This window comes from Genypterus blacodes, unplaced genomic scaffold, assembly GCF_046128005.1.
Source record: "Genypterus blacodes isolate CSIRO-AG114 ecotype Tasmania unplaced genomic scaffold, CSIRO-AGI_Gbla_v1 ptg000058l_1, whole genome shotgun sequence".
In the NCBI taxonomy this organism is placed as follows: domain Eukaryota; kingdom Metazoa; phylum Chordata; class Actinopteri; order Ophidiiformes; family Ophidiidae; genus Genypterus; species Genypterus blacodes.
Genome location: NW_027466870.1, coordinates 4,578,769 through 4,603,504, shown reverse-complemented (window position 1 = coordinate 4,603,504; position 24,736 = coordinate 4,578,769). Strand labels below are relative to the sequence as shown.

Sequence of the window (24,736 nt, the reverse complement as noted above, 5' to 3'; positions counted from 1 at the left end):
CACGGTTGCCAGCAGCAGTGGGTGGGATGAGAAAAATAATCAAAGCGTGATCATACGGTCACAGCAGGTAGCAATAACCTCATTATTATTCTGACGGTAGCCAAACAGTTTCCTGTCAACAGTTTGGTTATTTATTGCACCCTTCATGCCAACCACGAGCCACAAACCCTCTGTCTTTTAACCGCTATAATTGGCGTCATGCTGCTGCAGCGCCAAGACAGATGCACACGCTTTGCTGAAGATGCTTCATTGGCCTTTTGCAGTGCATATTAAAGTCTGGAACAGCCCACGTTTCTGCTGCGTTATTGGCACAGATGTATAGGATGGATTCTACACTTACAGCAGCCCATTATCCTTTCATTAGAGGATTCAAAAATGTGATTCATAACTAAATACAATGGTTTCTGAGTAGCCTGTGAGTGTGGGACATGTGCCCAGTGTGAGACATCGGGCTGACTGATGATGGATCGCCTCCTCACCACTCGCTGACAGGAGGTTTCTGGCCACTGGATGTCCACAGCTGACACTCGGGGTCAGTTTGGTGACCTCCAAAGGCTTCCTGGCACTTTCACAAATGAGTGCACGGTCCTGATTCCTAGAGAGAAGGTCAAATGTGGATGAACCGAGGGGTTAACAAGACAGTTAAAGCCAACCCTGCTCTGGTTGATGTGATGGGTGAGTCAACCAAAGCTGAAATGGACAGAAAGGACTCAATGTTAGGATGTCATTTATCATTTATTGATAATGAAACACAATGCAAAGCAACACAGAACCTTTTGCATCAAGCATGATTTTGTTTAGATGAGTGCTTTTGATTTGATTTCTAATTTGCTGCTAAAGACATTATTGGAGGTCAACCTCAAGGCTCAAATGCTGGATTGTCTCTCTCTCCCCACGCTGACGTGTCAGAGATCACCATTCCTGCAAAGATGATGAAGAAGGATTAGGAACACACACTTTATCTGTGCTGTGTGTGAAACCGTCTCATCATTCCATCTCACCTTCTTTCTTAAATTGCTTTGTGATCAGTAACAACAGTCCGAGCAGGGCGACCAGCAGGAGACCAGATGCTGCTCCTACACCAGCATACACCAGCATAGCAGTGCCCAGATCCATCCCCGCCGCTGAAACACAGGAAAGACTTGATCTGATGCAATTTTAAAGCGATTCAACACCCATAAGCACAGGTGAGCAGACTCTGTGAGCTAAAGTGGTCGATCCTGAGCTCTCACCTTGGCAGGTGGGCTGATCGTGATCCCAGTGGCCTGATCTGTTGCACGTCATGGTTTGCTCCCCTTTCAGCAAGAAACCCTGGTTGCAGATAAAGTCACAGCGGGACCCTTGGCCGACATAGGAGTGTGGCTGGCTGCAGTTTCTCCTCCCATCCTGTGGAGCCGTGGCCAGTAGGGGGCATGGGTGTGCTGTGGGAGAGCGTATAAGCAGCATATCAATCCTTTCCCTCTCAAACAAAGCAGTAAAGAGGGTGTTTCCAACAACTCAACCTCCATTAAACATTTCAGCATGTAATGGCGTCAATGTTGTTTGATTAATGCATGAACACAAGTGCACTCAGTGAGCAGTGTAGTGTCTGCTCTTATGTATTACCCAGGCAGAGAGGTAATTCCCTGCTCCATGTGCCTAGAGAGGTGCATTCCACATCATCTGCCTCACTCGGGACAAAACCCTCCTCACAGGTGGACTTGCATCTGGAACCAAAACTGAACTCTCCATGTGGTTGAGAGCAGGACAGGACGCCATGAGGGGTAGAGTTCAGAGTGGGGCATCTCTTAGCTGGAGGGGAGCAGAGGAAGAGGGAGAGACGCAGGCATTTAGTGGTTTTGAAAGAGTTAATTGTCTAATTCAGGGAAATTAGGGGAGCTTCTCTGTTCACCTAAGCAACGTGGGACCGCTGCGCTCCAGTCGCCCACGGAGCTGCACGCTGTGTCTGCCACTCCGTCCAGCAGAAAGCCTTCATCACAGGCTGACCTGCACTTGGAGCCAAAACTGGCATTTCCTTCGCTCGGGTTAAAACAGGACATGGAGCCGTGAAGGGGAGAGAGTATTGGACTGCAACTCTTAGCTTGAGGAAAGAGACGCAGGGAGAAACTGCCAGTTACAAACAAAAAGCAGAAGGAATTGTTCAGATTGTATTATCCCCTAAAGAATGACTTCATTGTTAACTTTAAGATAAAATACTTGCACCCGTCACGCAGGGAGCAAGAACAGAAGGAAACACCAAAGGGAACCTGTCGGTCGTACCACGGCAGACAGGAAGCTCATCACTCCAGTTGCCTTCTGAGGAACATTTGATCCTTTTTGTTCCAATCAGATCGAATCCCTCCTCACACTGCACGGTGCATATGGATCCATAGCTGTATCGCTCTGCAGGGTCGTAGCACTGCATGGTGGCATTAGAGGGAGGCTTCAAACCGTCGCATTGTACCGCTGCAAAGGAAGAAAAGGGTTTGGTTTTGTGTGTTTCCAGCTTCTACATGTAGAGGAGCTGAAGGTCTGAAAGCTCTGTGACTCGCCTGCACACGTCGGCGAGGCTTTGCTCCATTGTCCCGAGGCCAGACAGGCGAGTGTGTTGTGTCCGGTCAGGTTGTAACCTTCCCAGCAGCTGAACTTACAAACAGAGCCAAAGGAGAGAGGCTCCACCGCGTCCACACACGTCACGTTGCCCGACAAAGGCCCGAGAACGGGAGGGCAGCGCTTCACTGCAGTAGAGGAGCAGATATCAATCACACACACACACACAGGCGATGGGTTTGAATGAGTTGTTGCTTTTACAAACACGGCGTGAACGAGAGGTAACCGTGCATTGACATAATTTACAGTCAAAGGGAAATTGCCGCTGCCTACTCTCATAAATCCCATTCAACATAATGTTGTTTTGCTAAATGTAGTCACAAATGAGTGCTAACTGGTGTGACCTCAGCATGACCTCCTGTACAGACTGAGCAGGATGTGACTTGCTGCTCAAGCATGATGATGAACAGTAGTGTGGGTGCAGGTTTACAAAAAAAGGGGGGCATTTACAGGAAAAACACACAGCAGAGTGTTTCACAATATCATTAGAGAGGTGAAATTCCACTGAAATATGAATGGTAGAGTTTTTACCGGTGCATGATGGGATACTGGCGCTCCACTGGCCGCCGTGTTCACATCCTATCCTGTCCTGACCGATGAGCTCATAGCCTTCATCGCACCTGAACTCACAGGAGGAGTTGGGACTGAAGGGTGGCTGAATCAGGCTGCAGTTCACGCTACCTCCAGCAGGGGCGTGGTCAATCGCTGGACACTGCTCAGCTAAGATATGCAGTGAGAAATGTAATCCTTGAAACTTAAGTCTCAGAGAAACAAAACCAGATATGAATGAAGTGTTGAAATGTGCGGCCGCTACCTTGGCACAGAGGAGCGGCTCGGTCCCACAGCCCGCTGGCTTGGCACTGCAGCGTGGGTGCGCCTACCAGCCCATGGCCAAGACCGCATTGGAAGTGGCAGGAAGAGTTGAAACGATAAAGGCCGTTGGGATGTGAACAGTGGTGAGAACCTTTCACAGGATCTGACAAAGGCTTGCATTCAATGGCTGATAAGAGAGAGAAACAGAACGAGACAAGGAGATGGTGTTAGACTCACGCAGGAGCTGCGGCGCTTTGGTGGGTTGCTAGGACAACGTTTGCTCACCTTCGCAGTGTGGCCCCCGGAAACCAGGGTGACACTGGCAGGTGTGGTTTCCTATGGTCTCCACACAGTCTGCATGGGGACTGCAGGAATGCTGTGAACAAGAGGCTACAGAGAGAGAGAGAGAGAGAGAGAGAGAGAGAGAGAGAGAGAGAGAGAGAGAGAGAGAGAGAGAGGTCATGACTTCTAATAGCCATGGCAGTCAGTCAGTCAGTTTATCACATTAGATGTAGAGTGTTATACCAGTGTAGCAGATGGTTCCCTTTTTGCTGCGGCACCTCTCGTCGTTCCACTTGCCGTTGTCATGCTCCCTCTGGATGTAAATCTCCACGCAGGTTTGTTGATCCTGGAAGTTATTGGGCTCCCCCACCGCCCAGTTCTCTGTCCCCCGAGCCAGGGTCTTATTGGTCCCAACCCAGGTCCATTCCCCGGCCACTTTGCGGAGGCCGATCCAGTAATAGTTTGCGTTATAGGGCAGCATCTTGTTGAGGTAGTCGCCCTCCTCCTGGTTCTGGATGGCCACCATGTCTGTGAAGTGCTTCCTGCACCACTGCCGGGCCACGACCCAGTTGCGGTTTGGCGTGACACTGTAGTCGTAGGTCCATGCGTGTGCGCCTCCTCCACTGCTCAGCTCTGACATTAGATAAGATGCCGTTACCGTTTGGATGGCAGGATAAAGTAAACAAACAAGGAGGATGCAGACTTACCTCGAGCAAATACAACCAAAGCTACTATCAGCAGCCTGGGATAGAGACTCTGTACGGACACTTGATACATCTGAAAAAGAAGCAGGGAATACGTTCACCATAACATGAGTGTGTGTGTGTGTGTGTACGCTGTGTATAAATGCAGACAGGTCTTACCATTCGCTCTCTGTTTAATCGCTCATTCTTGTCACTGCATTCACTCCACACCATCTGATTGCAAAACCTTCTTAATTCAGGAGATGAACCAAGGAGCGGTTTTGTAATGTCATTTCCTTTCTTGAAACGCACACACACACACACACACACACACACACACACACACACACACACACACACACACACACACACACACACAGGATACAGACACACACACACTCACATACAGAGGATACAGATACGCCGTTGGTTTCATTTCATTTCAACTTTAATTCTGAGTGCCACCACAAAAATGCAAGTAGGATCGTGTAGTTAATACAATTAATAAAGATACGTGCGATTATACACACTTTACCCTCCATCCCTCATTAACAGACAGATTATGCAGTAAATATTCAATTATAACTATCCTTAGATTAACATATTTATCAAGAACACAACAGAAATTTGTAGCAATGTTGTTCTTCATCACTGTTCCTCAATGGACGGACTCATCAGGTCGTCAGGCTGCCTGTGAACGACAGAATTGACAGAATGCATAAATAATTACATTAGAGTTTGAATGATTGAAGCCGTATTTGACCCCTGGCTTAGAAAGCAGCAGTGTGTAAAACAAATTTTTTGACAACACAACTTGTCAAAAGGCACAAAGTCTGGGTGGAGCGCACAATTTCAACACTGACCTCACTTGGGCTTGGGCAAGTTTCTTTCCTGTGAGAAGCGGAGAAAGCAGACGCAGACGTGCTGTTGGGGTCTGTTGCAATAAGTTCACAGTTTTGTGGGTGATCTTAACTTAAGATAATGAAGTGTAACAAGACTCACTTCTTCTGCGCTTCATCCAGCAAAAGCAGAAGCAGGAGAGGAGCAACAGGGATGCACAGCCTGCCACAGCCATCAGAGCCTGTTTATAACCTGATGAAGGGACAAAGTGACAAGCCTTTTAGCTGCAGCCGTGCTTTCTCTCTTTCTCCCTTCTCTTCATTTACACTTTTATCTTTACTTTAGCTGAAGTGATTTACTTGTACAAACAGGTCTGGGCCCGCTCCAGCTGCCCGTGATCCCACAGCTAACATCTGGCCAGCCCATCATCAGGAAGCCAGGGAGCCATTTGTATCTGCAAGTTGAGTTGATGCGGTTTGCTCCCGAGCAGCTCAAGGATCCATCATTAGGCTGAGACAGCGGCGAGCATTCCACAACTGCACACACACACACACACACACACACACACACACACACACACACACACACACACCCACACACCCACACACACACACACACACACACCCTTATGTAACTTTCTACGCTGAAAACATTCCTTTTTTTAAGTGCACATATGTGCCGATGTCAGCATTTTGAATGTATTGTCCGTCTGGCCTCGGGAAACGGTGGAAACAGATGCTGAGGCCAAAAGCGATCATCAGGACTGCAGATGAGGGGTAAAGCTCAACCAGGGTAAACACAATTGTGGTGCAGAAACAGAAAATAGGAGGTTAGTCTTCAGTAGTGATGATAGTGTAAACATTGCTGTCAAAAAGATTTGTTTGGGAAAGTGCAGTCTTGGTCAGTGTGCTACGCAGAGGATATCCTTTGGTTCGAGTCCCTGCCGAGGTGCCCCTGAGCAAGGCACCGAACCCTCAATTGCTCCCCCCTCTGCGAAGGGTGGTAATGTAATGTAATGTAAGTCGCTTTGGATAAAAGCGTCTGCCAAATGATCGTAATGTAATGTAATGTATAAGTTCATCTTAGTTTAGGATTGTTTGCCGACTCAGTATGTGTCCTATATTTATGTAACAGTTAACAATCCTGAGACCAGGGCATTTATTTTCTATGCATTTTCAATTTCTCCTTGCTATTTGGGATCAGTGGGACCGACTAAGGATGAAACAAAAATTCTATGTCTATTACATATGAAAACAAAGACATTCCCTCCTGTCTGTTATGTATTCTAGCGGCCCAGGTGGTATCTATAGCACTACAGGGCAGAGATGAAGGACCAGCGTGGTTGGTTTTGCCTCACCTGTTTGGCACCTGTCCCCTTTAAAGCCGGGATCACAGAGGCAGGTCACGTTTCGGATCGTCTCCAGGCATGTTCCTCGTCCACACGTTGTTGCGTTACACTGAGCTGTGGAAGAAAAGTCGCACACTAAAAACCACTTTTTAAGACTTTTGAAAGTTGGTAAATATGTAAAATGCTTTGTTATATTAATCTTTAAATACCTTTGTAACAAACAGGGTATTTCTTATTGCCACATTTTTCATCATTCCATTTCCCGTTGTTTGGCCCGTTGTTCACATAGATCTCAACACAAAACTCTGTGATGTGGTTGTTGTTCGGCTCGTTTGCTGCCCAGGACTGGTTACCGATCCATGTGCTGTTATTCCCAATCCAGGTCCAAGTTTCATTCTTATGGGATTTTGTGATTCCAATCCAGTAGTACGGAGCGCCGCTTCTCTTTTTCAGCAGGGAGACCAGGTAGTCGTTCTCCTCCTGGCTCTGGATGACCACCATGTCTGTGTGATGGGTCTTACACCAGTTTCTGGCCTGACTCCAGCTCATGGGCCTGGAGGAGTTATGATATGTCCAGCCCATGGTAGCATCGACCAAGCAGCCAACTAGTACAAGATAGACAAGAGGAAAGTTAATCAGGCTTTGATGCAGAATGACAAACACGTGTACACCTGTATAACAGCCATACCTACCAAGGAGGAGGATCAGTGTCCACTTCATAACACCGAGCGAAGATTACCCGATAAAGTAGTGTCCTCTATCCAAATACAAGATACAAAAACAACAAGCTTAAATTAGTAATATCCATCCATCCACCTGGTTATCGTTTACAAATAACAATGTTAAATCTAAATTGTCCTATATTAAACGTGTCACATCTTACCAGAGTGCTATGCAGATGCTTGTTTGCTGCAGGCACAGAGCTGTGTTGGGCTTTTATATAGTTGTCCAGTTCAAGTCTAGCACTTCCACAGAATACCTGGATGTTTACTGTACTGTGCACTGAATGCATGTGATGACTGACCTGCAGGGTGACAGACTGAAATACTTTTTTATGAGCAAAACGTCTGGGAAATGGCACCAGTTTCAGAGAGGGTTTTCCTGTCTGTCATAAAATGAATGAAAAATCCATAAACAGAGAAAACAGGGGGGGGAGAGACATTCACTTATTATTAGAGAAAGTGTCAATCTTTCCATGTGTTATCAGGCTTAAGGACCTTTTGTTCAGCATTCTGACACAATGTTCCTCAAACAGGTCACAGAGCTGATTACAGAGATGAACATTGCTGAGGGAGGGAAATTCATCTGTTTTGGATCTATTTTCTAACAAGGTGCTGACATTGAAGAGTCTAAATTCTGTGAAACAATGGTGATGTTCTGTGGAATGTGTGACCCCTGTAATAAACCCCTTCCTCCCTTGCATAACTTGTTTTTATTAGTTAGGTTCTAACCCTAACCCTAAGTGTTCTGACCTCTGACATGGGGGCGCAAAAAAAAGATCAACAAGAGGTCTGCATTGTATGTTAAACAGCTCCAGCCTGGACCCCCTAAAAGTACCAGAGTCATTGAAAACAAATCCCTATGTGTGACTGTTAAAGACAGATGTTAGTGCTGGGAGTGTGTGGGAGTAGCTGGGTGCCGCTGTGTGTGTCTGTGTGTGTGTGTGGTGTCTGATCGTGATTCATCATTGCTGCTAACAGACTCACAGCTACAACCCCCTGCACTGTGAGTATGTGCATGTGTGGGTAGTTTGAAAGAAAGCATTATGTATAAAAGAATAAGAATAAGAACACAAGTGACTTACGAGTTGATATTTTATTAAAATCCACACTTAGATACATTTCACATCATCTGGTACAGAGATGTGCATAAATACTGAAAGTAACATTTTTCACAGTTCGGAAATGAGGTCAACATTTCACAATATGAAACCTTGGCCACACCAACGTGAATAGAGGCGCTTATCTGGCATATTCATACAGCTTTAGAACAATATGCTCAACACTAAACTCCCTTTGGAAGCAAATACACAAAAGTCCACAGACCGTTATACAAACTTCACCCTGGTGGGGTGTTTCCTCTCACAACGGCTGCTTTGATATGATTTTGCGATAGAATTAATACTTGTGTGAATCAATCACATTCTAACTGGATTGCTGTGAATAATGGATTAAATACAATTGTCCTTAATGTCCCTCTCTCTCTCTCTCTCTCTCTCTCTCTCTCTCTCTCTCTCTCTCTCTCTCTCTCTCTCGCTCTCTCTCTCCTCCTGACTGCTCTATATGAGGCTGTCTGTGCTGTTTTTGTAGACCTGTGGTGGACCTTCGATGTCTGAGTTGCTGTAAGAGAAAGGAGAAACAACATCAGCACTGCATTTCACAAAGATCACAAAAGAAAGAAAGTGAAAATGTGGGAGTTGATGAAGGTGAATGTTTGCTGATCTCACCTGTTCAGTTCAAACTTGTTCGCCTTCATTCGTTTCAGCAGCCAGTAAACCAACGACAGGGCTGATAAGGACACAGCGCCCCCTGCTGCCGCACCAATGGCAGCTGGCTCAATCAGAGGTGCAGGAGAAGCTGCGGAAACACAAGCACAACGTCAGACCTTGAGAACTTGTATTTTAACTTTTCAAAGCTCACAGCAATTTAAATCTACAATTTCTTGAAGAGATCAGAGAAGTTTCCTGTTACCTATGCAGGTGGGCTGTTCTGCCGTCCAGTTGCCGTGGCCACCACAGGTCACTACTTCCTGACCATGTAACACGTGGTCCAGGCTGCATGTGAAGGAGCACTGAGAGTTGTAAATCAGCTCAGTGTCTGTACAGTTGATCTGACCATTAACAGGAGCGTCAAGCAGAGGACATGTCACCGCTGTGGGGAAAGACAACAACAGGATGAGAGATCTTATTTTAGTGACGCAACTTTGACACCATGCCTTAAGATACTCTGATATCCAGTTCAATCCGGTCATATGTGTACCTGTGCAGGTGGGCGGGGCGGAGCTCCATCGGCCTGAGGTGTCACACTCCATGCTGAGTTCACCCTGCGGCTCGTAGCCGTGGTCACAGCTGAAGGTACAGATTGAGCCCTGAGGATGTGGGGCCCCGATGGAAACAGTTGAGGAGAGAGAGGGGAGCGCACATGTGATCTGGCCTCCTGATGGAATCACAGGAGTCGGACATTCAAGTGCTGCAAAGAAGAAAGTAAAAGCCATGTAAGTTTATCGCCTTAAATCAGACAAGAAGTGAAGAACTGGAGAAACTGCTGTTAAATGAAGTGATATACGGTCATGGTGTCGTACCTTTGCAGGTTGGTATTTCTGTATTCCACTGTCCGTCCTCAGAACACTGAATTGTGTGAGCGCCCCGCAGTTCATAGCCTGCATCACAACTGAATGTGCATGTGGCGTCTGGCTGTAGTTCACTCAGCGGGTGGCTGCACTGGGAGGTCAGGTGAGCTTCTGCGTCTGGGTTTGGGCAGATGATCGCTACAAGAGAAATATGAAGGAGATACGTTAGAATTTGTGTAACACTCAACAACTCCACGAGAGAGACGTATACAGAAGGTGATGCGATGACCTCTGTGGCGTGCCCTCACCTTCACAGCGAGGTGCCTTCTCACTCCACTCAGCTGCAGACGTGCAGGTCACAGCGCTCGCCCCCACCAGGCGGTAGCCGGGGCTGCAGATGAAGCTGCAGCTGCTCCCGTAGCTGTGCCTCTTATCTTCACCCTCTGCACAGCTGACGGTTCCATTCTCCAGCTCCTGGAGAGCAGGGCACCGGACGGCTGAGGATATCAACAAAGCAGACATTTAGCTTTTCATTCACAGAAAGCAGGATGTTGAGATTGTAAAAAGAAATCCTGCAAGTTAAAAACACATCAAACGGCAGCGTACCAACACAGAGAGGCTGTGAGTCATTCCAAAGTCCGGATGCTTCACACTGCAGGGTAGAAGACTGGGACGCAGCCAGTTCATAGCCTTCCTCACAGGTAAACACACAGGTGGACTGGTAGCTGGAGGAGCCCAGAGGGTCCACACACTGTATGGAGCCTCTTGCTGGACGGGACAGCGCCTCACACTGCATCACTGAGGAGGACGGGATCATCAAAAGCATTACTTTGTGATACTCAAATGATTGTAAAAACATTTATACAGAAGAAAGAAAGACATTAGACAGCTTTGCATTGAGTCTCCACTCACGTTCACATGTAGGAGGTTGCTGGGACCATTCTCCCGAGACGGTGCATTTCATTTGTCCTGGAGCGCTTTGCTGGTATCCTTCCTCACAGGAATACTGGCACAGGGAGGCGTAGGAGTACTCGCCGTACTCATGAGAACACAGTACACTTCCTTTATCAGGGGAAGTCACCTCGTCTTCTTTACACTGAACAACTGCCAGCACAGAAAAGAAGACAAACATTAGATATCAAATGGCTCTGGCTGCGATTTAGCAAGGAGGGGATCTTTGTTTTCTTACCGTGCTCACACTTCTCCCCGTGAAAGCCTTCAAAACATTCACACTTGTGGCTGTCGATGGTCTCTACACACTCTCCATGGTGACACGAGTCAGTCTGACAGGCGGCTGTGGAGAGAGGAGAGCAAAACATCCTCAGTAAATAGTTTTCCTGAGGCTGAACAAAGGTGATCTAAAGTAACTTAAGCCAAGATGAGACTACCAACCTTTGTAGCACAAAGCGGTCTTCATGTTCCCACACTTCTCATCGTTCCACTTGCCCGCCTGCATGTCTCTCTTAATGTACATCTCCACACAGTCCTCATTCACCCCCCTTCTCTTTCCGTTTTTGCCGTTGTTTGGTTCGCCCTGTGCCCAGCTGGTTGCCTCCTTCGTCAGAGCCTTGTTGGTTCCTACCCAGGTCCAGACATTTTGGATCTTGCGGATCCCTATCCAGTAGTATTTGGCTTTCTTGGGCATCAAGTTGTTCAGATGCTTGATCTCCTCTTGGTTCTGGATGGCCACCATGTCTGTGTAGTGAGTCTGGCACCACCTTCTTGCTGTTGGCCAGTTCATGGTCTCGTTGGAGGAGAAGTAAGACCAGCACTCTACACTCGTCCACATGCACAAGACTGAGGAGAGAGGACGGAGACATCATGTTAGATGGGAGGCTTATAAGGAATTCATTCTATTAGAGTGAAACCTGATTGATGAATAATCTTGAGAATCGGATATTAAAACAGATTTTGCTTTAGATTTACACACCTGAGTAAAGAAAGATCAATGTGACTGAAGAAGTGGAGGATTTAGATCCACGTGCTTGAAGTAATCCAAAGAGGAATTCCTATGAAAAGCAAATAAAAAAGATAAATAAGTAAATCAATGCATCAAATCAAAGCACAACACTGAGCTCCAGCACACAACGAGGCTGTTTGCAGGAAACCAAACTGTGATTTAGTTGCATTTTGTACTTACCATTGTTAGTGCGGTGTGTGATAATCTTTAGTGTTTCTTTATATTTAGTCTGAGTGCTTTAGATGAGCTACAGATGATTCTGATCTTCATGCACAGCGGCTTTTATACAGTCCTCTGTTCCGGTCCACCTTTACTGGAAACGATCATCCCAGCCTCTTTTCAGTGGAAACCCCCCCCCCCCTCCCACACTCCACACACACACACACACACACACACACACACACACACACACACACACACACACACACACACACACACACACACATGCCCTCCAACTCCCCCATCCCTTGGGGAGGGGCTTCGGGAACTTTCCCTTTCTCTTTTTATGGTCATCCTGCTGAGGACTCTCTTTGTTTTCCCGGTGTTTTGTGCACTGTACATGCCATCTAGGCTCATTAGCATTAAGATAAAAATGAACTGCATGAGGAAAGAAGATAGATAAGTTTCCGTGGGAAGTTGTGGTGGCATGCAGCCCACATGCAGATGGACACGAAGCTGCAATAATAAAAGCTGATAAGAGTGTGTGTGGAAAATTTAGAATGACAACTCATTCTGTGTGTGTCATGTATTTAGATTATTTAGAGACATTGCAGTAATTAATCATTAAATGAAAGCAGAGCTAATGAGGCTTCATGTGATTCTCAGACAGCTGAGCCAGTGGACAACATTAAAAGGCACATTATATATATAAAGATGAGTTTTTAAACTTGCTCCTGCTTTTAACAGTGCTGAAAAATGATTACATGGAAATCGACAAATTGACATCTCCTGTCGAAGGATGTGCTCTTCAAAGGAAGAAAGAGGAAGGAGAAACAATGTGATGGTCGTTAACACACGTGTTAACAGGAAAGTTTGTGTGTGTCTGTGTGTGTGTGTGTGTGTGTTCATTTAGTTGCAGAGGCGCCTGTTGGCTGCCTGTGTTACCAGAAGTGACAGTTCATATCCTTCCTGTCAGACCAACAGCAGCCGCCAGCGTTTTACAATTTCAACACTCGTGAAACCTAAAATGTGAAAACGAATATCTATTAATAAATCAGATCCTTTTATTTATTTTAATTCATTGTTTTATATAAAAGCAGATTAATGAAACACCTTTTCCTGAGGAGAGCAGCTCAGGAATCTCAGATCTTTGCCGCCAGAGTAAACAGCTTCAGGATGGTGCAGTGATCAGAGAACATCCAACACACGGAGGCTCAGGTGCCAGCTTGTGGATTGATGGCTGAAAATACAGATTTTGTTAATACAGAGAGAAAGAAGGTACAAATGCCACATTTGTACTTGTAACGAAATTAAACTTCTCTGCTTTTACTCAAGTGCAGCTTTGAATTGATTTACCCCCTGCCAGAGCCCTAAGTTACCGCTCGCTGCCAGTTGAGGTCGCCAATGTGCACGCTGCCAGTTGCAGATTCGTTATGGTGTCTCTGTGCCTTTAACGAAACAGACTTCCGGGTCCATTTAAGGTTTGCGTGAACCATGTTGCGTGTATGCGCGGCAGTGAATAGACTGACGCTGCGTGGTGCTCTGGGTAAAGCTTCAGTCGCAATGGCAGACTCTTTAGCTCAAATCCCTGACGTAGAGATCGATCCAGAGGGAAGCTTCAAGTACATTCTAGTCAGGGTGAAAGTGAAAGATGGAGATGCGCATAAAGACATAGTCCGAGGCACAAAAAGTGCTCAGTATCACAGTAAGTTCGTCACTTTAATGGCCCGCTGACAAGTGTGTAACTAATATCAGCCCAGCGTCATGTGTGTTATTTGTGCAAATGTCGCCCCCCTGACTCGCACAGGAGATGTTGGCTTGTATTGTTGCAGCATGGCCAAGTTTGACCCAGTTAGGTAGTAAGTTTGTGCATAAAGTGCTGGAAACCTGAGCTATATATTGCCTAGAATGGATCAAAGCAAACTATTCAGATAACATACCAGTCTGATGATGGCGTTGCAGCTTTTTCATTTATAATTGTGCTATATTGTGTCTGTTTAAATCTGTGTTGTGACTCATTTGCAGATCACATCTTTGAGAAGGTCAACCCGGCTATGGAAGCCCTGGGGATGGAGTGTAAATGTCTTGGAGGGGGGAAAATTGAGCACAACTCTACAGAGAAAAAACTTAGAGTGTTTGGAGAATCAACTGTAAGTTTGTTTTATTGTTTTGTTCGTACGCACAAAGTCTCAGAATACTGAGTAACGTCCTGTATGATGCCAATGCTTTCTCCCCCATTTTCAGGCCTTTGGTAAAGCTGACCACTCTGTGTCTGTGGAGAAGTTGAAGAGCGTCTTCAGTGACTATGACATTACCTGGTCTGACAACTAATAATAAAGTGCAACTCTGTATAATAAAAGAACCGATTAAAAGTCTAATTTATTCATAAATGCTTTGGCCCTTCTGAATTGAGGCACTTCAGAATTACATTTACACTTTGTTTATAACAGTGGCAATGATATTCCACACATTCTGATCACCAGATGACCAAAATGAGAATAACATAATAAATTCTGCATGATAAGCCCCACTTTTACTTTTGTTTAGAGTTAAAACACCACGATTTGTATAAACGTGGCTTTACCCAGGATTTGGAGGCCCTGAGCCAAGCGTAAAGTCCATACAGGAAAGGGTGAGAGAGTTGGACTTCCCCAGTGTTTCCTATTGCTCTGAGGGAAAGTTAGTCATTTGAGGAACCCAAAATAGATAAGAGGGGTTTGTGCTTCTTTCATTTCTGTGTTTCAAAGTCATTTTCTCAAAGCACTAAGGGGACTTCAAATACTTTGAAGATATAGCAAATACTTGGACAAAGCAACAACAAGTGAAAGCTAATGATGAAATCTGAAAATGTGTGAATGAAAGTGCTAAACTGGATTAAAATGTCAACCTTTTTCTGTTTGCATCTCTCAAAAATGCAGGGAGGAACATTGATAAAGAGGTGAAAAGGTTTGTTTGTATGTTTAAGTTGAATTCTTCTCTATCCAAAGAATCTTTCCAGAATCCTTCCAGAAGAGGATTTGGATTTCTGCTTGTTAAACAAACATCAGATGTAAATCCTCCATTTTCTGCGCAGCTACAACAGACTTTGCGAAACATTCTACAATCTAATCTTTCTTGTCAAATGTTATTATGATATTTTGGTTGCTCGGTTCACACTGAATGAAGACTGATTTGCTGGGAATTAATAGAATGCTTTCATCCTCTGATTGCCCCAGAATGAAACGGCTGATTAGAATCTTGTCAAGTTGACATCCTTTTATTCCGGCTCATTCACTGATGAGTTTTTAACATTTTCTATTTTAGTTCTGGATCCCCACATCCTTGCCATAATTTCATGTTTTTCTTGTGACTCAGCATCTGGTGAGCTATAAATTACATACAGCATATAGAGAGTCATAACATAACAGCAGAAATAGCTACTTTGCACACACTGAAACTGAGCTGCATTCATTTGAACCTCTTCAGCAGGCTTCTGTGGGCCTGACTGCGTCTGATGGCTACTGTGTGACCTTTAGAAGAAATTAAAAAAAAAGTTTTTTCCTTCCTCACTGAATTCCAGAGCTGGTTTCCTGCAAACTGATAACCTTTCTATTATCTGCAAACGCAGAGGTCCCATGAAAGGGTGGAGAGGGTTTCTATGTTAGGTTACACCATCTTCTTGGTAAATCCAGGGCTCCCAATCAAGGTGTGTGTTAGACATTAAGGTGCCTATATTGCAAATCACAATGACAAATCCATGACCAGCCTACATGACTCCTTAATCATCAGACATGTACATTATGAAATGATGGTAAAAAGGGAAAACTGAAATCCTTCCCAATATGTCAAAACACTTGTATAACCAATGCACTTAGTTTAAAATATCATTTATTTCTCATTTGTTGTAGTTATTCTGTATATAGTTTTGCCTTGTAGTGATTTTTTACTTGTTCATTGCTCAGTTATTCCCATTGTACTCAAAGGGAACCGCATAGTTGGTTGATATCTGGCCTCAAGTCAAATTTGTCTAAACAGTAGCATAAGAATAAGAATGTAATAATTCAACTACTTTTCAGTCTTGCCCAATCTCAGTGGATAGATTTATAACACTAAAACAACGAGAGTAAAATTCTTGAGAAAATCTGCTTATTTGAAAACAAATAACATTTCTGCCTCTGACGGGAATTTCTCCTTATGTCCCACCTATTCTTAATGTACATATTCACATTTCCTTTCTCGCAAACAAGTACAGCCACACTATGAGTCATGTCTGAGGAGAGATAGGCGTCAGACTTAATGGACTGGCTTTTACTAAACAAGAAGTTAGTCCCTTCCTGGAGCGACAGCAGCTCACACCTCAGTCTGCTGGGAACTGAGAGAGGCAAAGCTGGATGTTGGACTTCATCACTTTACTGTAGATCTTATCTCAGAGAAACAATGGCCTTCCCCACATGGGAGTCCTTTAGGCTGCAGCCAATAGAATTTCCAGACCCTGAAAAGACATCATTCCCAAAAGCATCCTCTAACAGACATAAATACAGTCTGTAAATTCCCGGTAGAGTCATCTCAAATATTTTCTCTTAACTGTGGTCTTGTTGGTATTTGTTGTTTTTAAAAACATTTCTTTATTTGAAAATTGTGTTTGTGACTTTTAGTTTTATTATTAGGCCACTGAGGAACCAACTGGATATTTTGGAGTAAATAAATAAATTCGAAATGTATTTATTTTAAAATCGATTAACAACAACAATCAACATGAGCATTTGTTATACATTATATAAATGTAATAATTCTATAATCAAAGACGCTTAAATGCCTAAATTGTTCCGAGTTTTTATTTTCAGCGCTGTGTAGTCATGTGGGTGTTTGATTGGTCGAACGCCTTCATTCTGACCAATCAGAATACAGCAAGATGACCGCGTTCATCGCTACGTCACATCCTACTCAAACGCCAGCGCGCGACGCGTCCTCTCACTGTTGTGTGTAGGTAGCAGTGTTTTCCTCTTTGTTTGGCATTATAACTGCTGACAAACTGACAAATGTAAACTGAGACAACGACCTAGCGAGCGAAGGAAGGACATTTCTTTGGGTTTACGGTAAGTAGGTGGCGCCATAAGTGTTCTAGTAATAACTTCATCCACCTCAATGTTAGCCCTAGCTAGCAAAACACACCGAACTGAACACAGACGCACCCCCGACATGCCAGTCAAACGAACAGCAAAATCACAACACAAACTACCGGTACTGTACAGAGTCACTAACACGGAGGTTGTTGTTACTAAATTTGGTGTCTGTCTCCCAGCTGTCCTCCGAATGCCTCAGAGCAACATGTCTCTCCTGGAGGAGGTGGTCCAGTGGAGTCAGGAGACCTGTCGCCAGGAGCTCAAAGCTGTCCTGCCTAAACTCACTATATCCTCTATGACGTCACTTTATGGGAGACGAAGTGTGGTCTTGTTAGGTTTTGAGATATATTCTTAAATGTCCAAACAGACGCTTTGATGTAACGCTTCCTTGACTGTTGACACTCTTTGCATTGTAACTCTGTGAGCTGGGAGGATCACATACGTAAGTGACTTCATTTTGTCTTCATCATCGTTCTTCATCGTGTTGTGATCTGATCATGGAGTGACAAAGTACCATCATCCCTGCAGGTATCCTCAAGATCATCACAGACATGTTCCTGCCACATATGGGTTTGTCAGAACTGGAAGATGAATGCTTCTCTAAGGTCTTACCCAAGGTGAAACATGTAGCTTTATTTTAAATTGAATTTAAAAATTTGTCGGTTTTCCCTCAAAAGTGATCATATTACTTGAGTTTGTGAAGTCTAGAAGAAATGTGTAGCTTTATTCAGTTTAATTGAACAGACAAGAGTTCTACATTCTACATTCAGAAATGTATATTTTCTGCATGACTGTCTTCTTCTATTTATGTTGATGGATCTGTTTCTGCAGGTAGTGACTGTGTTTGATAGCCTCATGGAGGAGATCTCAAAGCAAGTTGGAGGGCTGTCCAGTCAGAACACAGACCTGTGTGCCTTAATGAGGAACATTCTTCAGGTACTCTATATGTCAATGCATTTGTTAAATGGAGTCACTTTACGTTGCAGATTGTGAGTTTAAATGCACATTATTGGTACCATAAAATGTTTTGACAAGAGGTAACCATCTGTTTTAGGCAATGATGCAGATAATAGATGCACTGTCTGCGTGTGTCCGTCATGTTGGGAAATTTGAGGAGACCCCTGACCTGGATGCTATCCGCTCATTACCCACTTGTATCCTGAAAGTGCTGCGGGAAACCTTCCAGCACTGCAAGGTTCACTTCACCATCCACTACCATCAGCTGTCAAAGTGTAGCTCCATCACTGCATCCTCAGTAGTCATCATCATCAGTACAGTGCTTTTAGTAAAGATGTAACTCTACAGTAGATGATGTCAGAATGACCTTGATGTTGCTCATGTTGTACCCAGGACAGTGAGGTGGTTTACTGTGGCCGGCTCTCTCTGGTGGCCGACCTGCTGCAGGGCCTCTTTAAGGAGGCCTACTCCCTCCAGAAGGGCCTGTTAGATGTTCTGGACAGGGTCTCGCTGGACAGCAGTGCCTCAGATGAGGAGGTCTCTGATATTGTTTTAGGTGTGTATGTCTGTGTGCACGAGTAAAGAAGCACTTCAGTGTTTTTATATGCCACACTCTTTAGTATTAACCCATTTCATTTCAGCAGTCTCATTTAATGGAAGTTATTTGTATCTTGGTCAGTGATTCACAGCCTGCTGGACGTTTGCTCGGTCATCTCCAGCCTGGACATAGCTCTGCACGCCAACACCTGGAAGTTCATCATCAAGTCAGTACCACAAACACTCAGGCTGAGAAATTAAATGAATTGCTTTTGCTGTTGATTTGGCTTGGATAAATTGAGTAGTGAATTTAGTAAATGTTTATATTGTTGTAATAATTCTTTCAGGCAGAGTCTGAAGTACCAGTCACTGGTGGAGGAACATCTACGACATGGGGACATCAGCAACAGCTTGTGTGACAACCTGTTGGCCTCCTTCCATCACTGTGTGGAGCTGGCTGAGCAGATTAAACAGGCTGGTCTGCAGGTAGGAAAGCTCTGGAGACATTTAAAAGTGCTGTTTTTGGGACTCAACAAACTTTTAGTGGCTTTTTTATGTGGCTTTCCATAAATGTGGGACTATTATAACTACAGCATATTCATATTTGCAGCTTCATTTATCTTGGCACTATTAGCTGTGAAATGTTACATTGATTATTAAATGTGTAAAACATAAATGTTATCTTATCTGTGTTGGCCTCTAGTCCCGACCTGAGTCGCGCAATAGTGAATATTAGTGTCCTTTTCTGTAGGACAAATAATGGATTTATCCTGTGTTCTAACCCTTTGTTCTTTGAAGACAGCGTAAGGTCAAAGGTAGAGCGACCTGTGCTTCATCAACTCATTGTCTTCATGCTCTTCTCTCATTTTGAGGAGGGAGCTCAAAGCCCTGAACACAAGCTGTTCCAGAAAACCACAAAGATGTGCAGATTCTTTGCCAACACTTTAGTTCATTATATCAAGGTACAAAAATATGAAGTTTTTTTTCAATCTAGAACCTTCGAAACAATGGAACTAACATCCTGTTATTGTTTATGGTCACAGGAATTCAAATCTTTCCTTACAAAGTATTGCACCCGCTTTCACCAACTCTACCTCCAGATCATCAGGTACAGTTTTGCTTTGCATTGGAAAATCACAGATAATAATGACATTCTATTAAACTGTGGGGAAACATTCATTCTGATGATGGCATGTTTGTGTCTTTCAGTAAGTTTCCTCCTAGTTTGTGTGCCCCGACCCTGCCCCCTTCTCTGTCTGAGGAGCTGAACATAGCAGCTCTAGTTCCCATGGACGCCCTCCTGTTCCAGCTGCTGCCCTTAAGGCCCTTTGCTGAAGTCGTCCTGCAGCAGGACCAGCGTGAGTTTACACACACTGCTCAGCCCTTTTGAGACTTTGTTGCATAGTCTGTCTCACCGTCTCAAATCTATATTTTATATACTACGCACATCACACCATAGAGTCTTTTGTCCTGTGAGCAGGGTACAGTCCCGAGTGTGAGCTTTCTCAGTGTCGTCTGCTCACGAGTGTCCTGTGTCAGCTGCCCTTCCAACCAGAGGAGGTGCTGGAGCTTTGGTACAGAGGCAGCCAGTTCTCAGAAGAAACACCCAGGTAATAATATGAGTAAGGGGCCATTACATCCTAAGCTGTTCCTCTCCTTTACACCTTTAAGCTGGGGAAATAACGTCCAGTCTCTCTCTCTCCTTCCCCTCCTTCCATCGTTCCACTCTTTCTCTCCAGGCTTCCTCTCTACCAGGCCGTGCTCACTAGTTTCCGTCGTTGCTATAATGAGCGCAGGGTGCCGGTGCTCTTGCCGGGCGTGATGATGAAGGGACAGGCTCAGGGTCGCGTCTCTCTGCACCACCATGTCTGCATCCAGCTCTGCGCCAGTGTGGCCGCTCTTCCTCCAGCCTACTTCCCAGTGCTGGTGAGGTCCAACTGTAATCAAAATGCCACTGCGGTGCTGCGTGTTATTAATATTGGATGAGGTTCCATGTAATGACGGGGCCTAGGGAGTTACTATTTTCATATATTGTTGTTTTAAGTCTTCTATTTATTTTTCAAGAGTTTATCTCGCCCTCCCCTCTGGCTGCATTTTCTTGCAGGCTTTCCTGCCATTGATTGCTCCCTACCCTTTTACTTTGTCATTCTGTGAAATCTCTTGAGAGTGGCATCTTTTTTCTGGCTCCCATGTTGTTTTCCAAAACTTTCCACCTCCTCTTTCAGGAGCGCTGTTTGCTGGATGCCGTACTGCAGTGTGATACTCAGACGGCTCTTTTGGCCTCAGATGTGTGGTGTTTCACAGCACGGTGAGGAAAACAATACAAAATACAAACATGGATTAGTACGTAATAATCTGCAATTCATCTCTTTTTAAGATTTCCCCACTCAACATATGTGTATCCTTTTAAAATGTGCATTACTTTTGGCCACTTTGAGTCATTTGATGAAAATAATTAATAGATTAAACAGAACAATGGCATTTATTTTGGTTTATTTAGGAGCAATCTGTTTAATATCCACTGCTATCCTGTCCTTTCTGTCTGCAGCTATGGGACAGCAGAACTTTGTTTACATCACGTCCTCCTCATTGCTCAGCTGGTGAGTAGCGATAAGGATCATAACTGTAGTGATGATAATTATAATAATAATAATGTTTTTCAGTAAATCAAGACTTCCATAACTAGATATGTGATATGCATGTACATTTAAGGCATGGATGAGGTTTGTGTTTTCACTGTTTCTCCACACTTGAACATGAATGACGTTGACGTTTCACTGTAATGCTCAAACGTGGCTCTGAAACCAGGAGAGCACAGTGTCGGCGACCTTTCTCCACGCCTGCGACCTCTGACTGAGCACACTCTAAAATAACTCCAAATCCGTTAATCTCTCTCTGTAGGTTCAGGGCTCAGTAGGGGGTCCTCCCCGGCCTCTGTGGCACCCCAGCAGAGGTGACAATTGGTGTTGTTGGACCGGGGGAAGTGGGACACCTGTCCATAACCTGTTAGGTCATAGGATTACGCTGAAAATCACACGTGTCCCTGCTCTCCTCCCGTCTTCAGTGCACGACTTTTTGGGCCCTCACACTGACTTTCTTTGTCACCTCTCCTCTCCTTCCTCCTCTCCCTCAGGTGAAGAAATGTGCCGGCAAGTGTTACCAGTCGTCCCACCTGGGCCTGCTGCTCACACGCATGGTGTTCCTGATGACGCCCGATCACCAGGTCAGAACCCCTGAGAGTGGAAATGAGAGCTTTTATAAACCTATGGCCTCATTTACATAGCAGCAAATGTGCATGGCAGGTACATAGTATTGATGTAATTCTCCACTAATGTAAGATGTGTGTGTTTGTTGCAGATGCAGCTGCTGGAGCATTTCCCACCCTCAGAGGTCGAGAACCTTCCAGTGTGGCGCCACGTCCTCCTCCGAGCCCTTTCCCATGATGCCCGTCACCGTGTGGAGTCTGACATTATCACACTCACTCAGAACGCACTGACGGAATGGCAGAACGGAGGCTACAAACTGGGACAAGTGGACAAAATGGTGAGGACAACCTTATGTATGGTAGTGTAGCACTGTTGGATGTGATAGATGGGAGAGAGAGACAGAGGAGGACGCGAAGGACAAGGCTACACTATTGTGCACATAAATATCTCAGGCTGTCCTTGTGCAATGAAGAGAACAAGTAGAGGACCAACAATTACAACAATGGTTTTCATAAGGAAGATAAGATTGTGTGCAAATACTCAGGTAACTGTTATTGACCTCTCTCTAATCTGATCAAATGTGTTTTTCTCATGCTACACTGCAGTTGGGTGGGGTATTTGAAAGTACACATAAGAACGAGGAAGTTAAGCATTCTTTTTATGCCATCTGATGTAGAAGCTGTAAACGTGCCAGAACTTCAGTCTTACCAGATTTACCTCAGCTACATGTCAACTTTTTGTTCATGAATAGCTATCTTCTGCTTTTGACGTGGTTTGACATTCTTGTTGTCTAAATCAAACTGAATACTCATCAAAACCAGTAAATTCACCCAAGAACAGCAATGCACAGTCACCAAACCTTCATCAAGTTCCTCCTGTCCCCAGAATGTGATGCTGTTGTCCCTCCTTGTGGTGGTTCGAGGGCAGTCGTCTCCCGAAGAGCAGTGTGTGTTGTCTACATTGAGGATAGTCACACAGCTCTGGTTACGACTGTGTCCTGACCAGGTAAGAAGTCAGACACGCACACGCACACACACTCTCTCACGCACTCACTGATATCAACAAGTGACAATTCTCCACTGTGATACTTCAGGTGCAGAGCCAGCCGGTGCTTCAGTGTACTCTGAAGCTGCTCCTGTCCACATCGGCCATTATAGTGAAACAAATTGAGCTTCAAGTCATCTGTCAGGTATCTTTGGTTGTAGTTTTCCACAGTTTTCATTCAAATGTGTGAACAGAGAATAACAGCGTTGTGTGTGTGTGTCCATTTGTCAGGCTCTGGTGTGTGTGGACGCTGTGCTGTCTCAGAAGTGTCCTGATGAGCTGCTGCTGGCTGCTCTGGAGTTCCTGGCGTCCCTGGGAAAGATCTTTGTTCCCCCTGACAGCCAGGTAATAAAGGAAGACTAAGTGAAGTTTACTTCATGTATGCAATTCAACATTTTCCATTCACTCTAACTTTTTGGCCACAGAGTCAGATTCTGCCCCGGCTCAGCAGCCTGTTTGGAGTCCTGCTGTCTGACAGAGCCTGGCCGATACATCAGCAGGCTCTGGAGGCCTTTTCTCATTTTGCTGAGGTATGGCAAGAACTCCATTAAGGGCAAATATATTACTCATAAACTTACAACCTTGTTTGGAATGTTAACTTTTGCTTTTGGAATTTAAGGTCACGAACCACGAGGAGGTTATTTCCCAAAGCTTGTGTGCGGAAGAGACCAAAGCGAAAGTGGTGAATTATCTCAGCAAGGTGAGCAATTCATATCAAGATTGACCTGAAACACAGTTGATTGGTGTGATTAAGGAAGTGGTTTTCTTGTAGACTACAAACGCACAGGAAGATATGGAATCACGACTACAGAGGCTCAAATCCGAAAGGTTGGCTATTTTGGAGCACAATGAGAAACTGGAGAGCGATAAGGAAGGTGACGCCAACAAGCTGGCAGCTGAAGCTCCCAATGATTCAGAAGTGAGTGCAGTTCATCCATTTTATAAAGTTACACCATGCCAAGAAGTCGCTTGTTTTGTTTGTATTCAAGGAGCGACTGTGTGTCCATGTATACATCATACTTAAAGCAGTAACTACACTCCAGTGCTATACGAGTACTTGCAATGTAGTGTCGTCATCTAAAGCCCCCATATGCTGAATCTCTCACAGCCGTGCCCCAAAAGAGCTCGTCAGGAGAGCAGCATGGAGGAGGAGTACAGTCGCTACCTTCAGACGGCTGAGAGCGCTCTGAAGGCCCTTCAGGCTCTGCAACAAAGCAAAGCAAACGCCACAGCACCGCCTCCACAGGGGCTCGCGTCCAGACTACAGGAGCTGCAGACCCTGATAACAAACATCCAGACAGCCCAACACATCAGCTAGCAGGGAACAAGGCGTTTACTCTGTACAGAATGGAAAAAGAATGTAAGTGGAGTTTATAGTCGGTCTGAATGCTTTTTACTGATATATTGGTTCTATTCTTGTTTTATTAAGTGTCTTTAGTCAGGCTTGATTGACATTGTCTATTAAAATGTTGAGTACATTTGTGGATTTATTTTCATTTAGGAATGCGTCACTGAACAGATCAGTGGAGTTTGGATGTAGGGAACTGAAGAACAAAGCCACACTTCATTTCCCATGGCTCAGTAGGTGAGGGGTCAAAGGTGAAATGTCACTAAACCAAATGCACAAAGAACCTGGACCGGACCTGAGTTTGTTTCATACAATAAACCTTTTATTTAACCAGCAACCAAAAAGCTTCTAATAAATTATGTCACATCTTTCGCATTCATTCAAAGTGCAAGCCTTCTGTTAATCAAGTAGATGTCCTGATAAGTTTCTTTATCATGATGCCACTATAGAAATTGGCACATTAAAAAAAAAAAGACAAAGGATGTTGTTCTTCAGATTATGATCCTCATTCCACACAAGTCAACTAGTATTTGGCAAACGATTAAGAATGGCTTCATATATGTCCGAGTCTAGCACCTTG

The 24,736-nt window shown here is 44.7% G+C and overlaps 5 protein-coding genes across 5 annotated transcripts; 2 read left to right on the top strand and 3 right to left on the bottom strand.

Moving 5' to 3' along the window:
* Positions 1-716: 716 nt before the first annotated feature.
* selp (selectin P) lies at positions 717-4,622 on the bottom strand. The gene is made up of 13 exons (XM_076153619.1): positions 4,548-4,622; positions 4,392-4,461; positions 3,928-4,317; positions 3,688-3,792; positions 3,404-3,589; positions 3,121-3,309; positions 2,532-2,717; positions 2,260-2,445; positions 1,892-2,080; positions 1,606-1,791; positions 1,233-1,421; positions 1,002-1,124; positions 717-921 (listed from the first exon to the last, which is right to left on the bottom strand). The coding sequence occupies exons 1-13, from the start codon at positions 4,599-4,601 to the stop codon at positions 860-862; spliced, it is 2,115 nt and encodes a 704-aa protein (XP_076009734.1). The 5' UTR covers positions 4,602-4,622; the 3' UTR covers positions 717-859.
* A 216-nt stretch (positions 4,623-4,838) lies between these two features.
* LOC143003018 (L-selectin) lies at positions 4,839-7,460 on the bottom strand. Its single transcript, XM_076153481.1, has 8 exons — positions 7,439-7,460; positions 7,248-7,312; positions 6,765-7,160; positions 6,565-6,669; positions 5,567-5,743; positions 5,370-5,459; positions 5,231-5,258; positions 4,839-5,058 (listed from the first exon to the last, which is right to left on the bottom strand). Exons 2-8 carry the CDS (start codon positions 7,273-7,275, stop codon positions 5,016-5,018), a joined length of 867 nt encoding a protein of 288 aa, XP_076009596.1. The 5' UTR covers positions 7,276-7,312; positions 7,439-7,460; the 3' UTR covers positions 4,839-5,015.
* A 1,320-nt stretch (positions 7,461-8,780) lies between these two features.
* sele (selectin E) lies at positions 8,781-12,125 on the bottom strand. The gene is made up of 12 exons (XM_076153184.1): positions 11,984-12,125; positions 11,774-11,852; positions 11,236-11,640; positions 11,033-11,137; positions 10,756-10,947; positions 10,450-10,641; positions 10,152-10,340; positions 9,856-10,041; positions 9,534-9,743; positions 9,246-9,425; positions 9,002-9,131; positions 8,781-8,894 (listed from the first exon to the last, which is right to left on the bottom strand). The coding sequence occupies exons 1-12, from the start codon at positions 11,984-11,986 to the stop codon at positions 8,834-8,836; spliced, it is 1,932 nt and encodes a 643-aa protein (XP_076009299.1). The 5' UTR covers positions 11,987-12,125; the 3' UTR covers positions 8,781-8,833.
* Positions 12,126-13,451: 1,326 nt separating this feature from the next.
* On the top strand, positions 13,452-14,306 carry LOC143002926 (14 kDa phosphohistidine phosphatase). Its single transcript, XM_076153335.1, has 3 exons — positions 13,452-13,667; positions 13,988-14,112; positions 14,207-14,306. The coding sequence occupies exons 1-3, from the start codon at positions 13,457-13,459 to the stop codon at positions 14,291-14,293; spliced, it is 423 nt and encodes a 140-aa protein (XP_076009450.1). The 5' UTR covers positions 13,452-13,456; the 3' UTR covers positions 14,294-14,306.
* Positions 14,307-17,464: 3,158 nt separating this feature from the next.
* firrm (fignl1 interacting regulator of recombination and mitosis) lies at positions 17,465-24,635 on the top strand. Its single transcript, XM_076152954.1, has 24 exons — positions 17,465-17,506; positions 17,593-17,681; positions 17,896-18,000; positions 18,119-18,259; positions 18,415-18,577; positions 18,701-18,785; positions 18,906-19,044; positions 19,431-19,520; positions 19,602-19,666; positions 19,768-19,916; positions 20,039-20,168; positions 20,298-20,484; positions 20,784-20,866; positions 21,107-21,158; positions 21,692-21,781; positions 21,916-22,101; positions 22,650-22,769; positions 22,858-22,953; positions 23,040-23,153; positions 23,234-23,338; positions 23,428-23,508; positions 23,581-23,727; positions 23,917-24,168; positions 24,310-24,635. The coding sequence occupies exons 2-23, from the start codon at positions 17,616-17,618 to the stop codon at positions 24,124-24,126; spliced, it is 2,604 nt and encodes an 867-aa protein (XP_076009069.1). The 5' UTR covers positions 17,465-17,506; positions 17,593-17,615; the 3' UTR covers positions 24,127-24,168; positions 24,310-24,635.
* Positions 24,636-24,736: the final 101 nt, after the last annotated feature.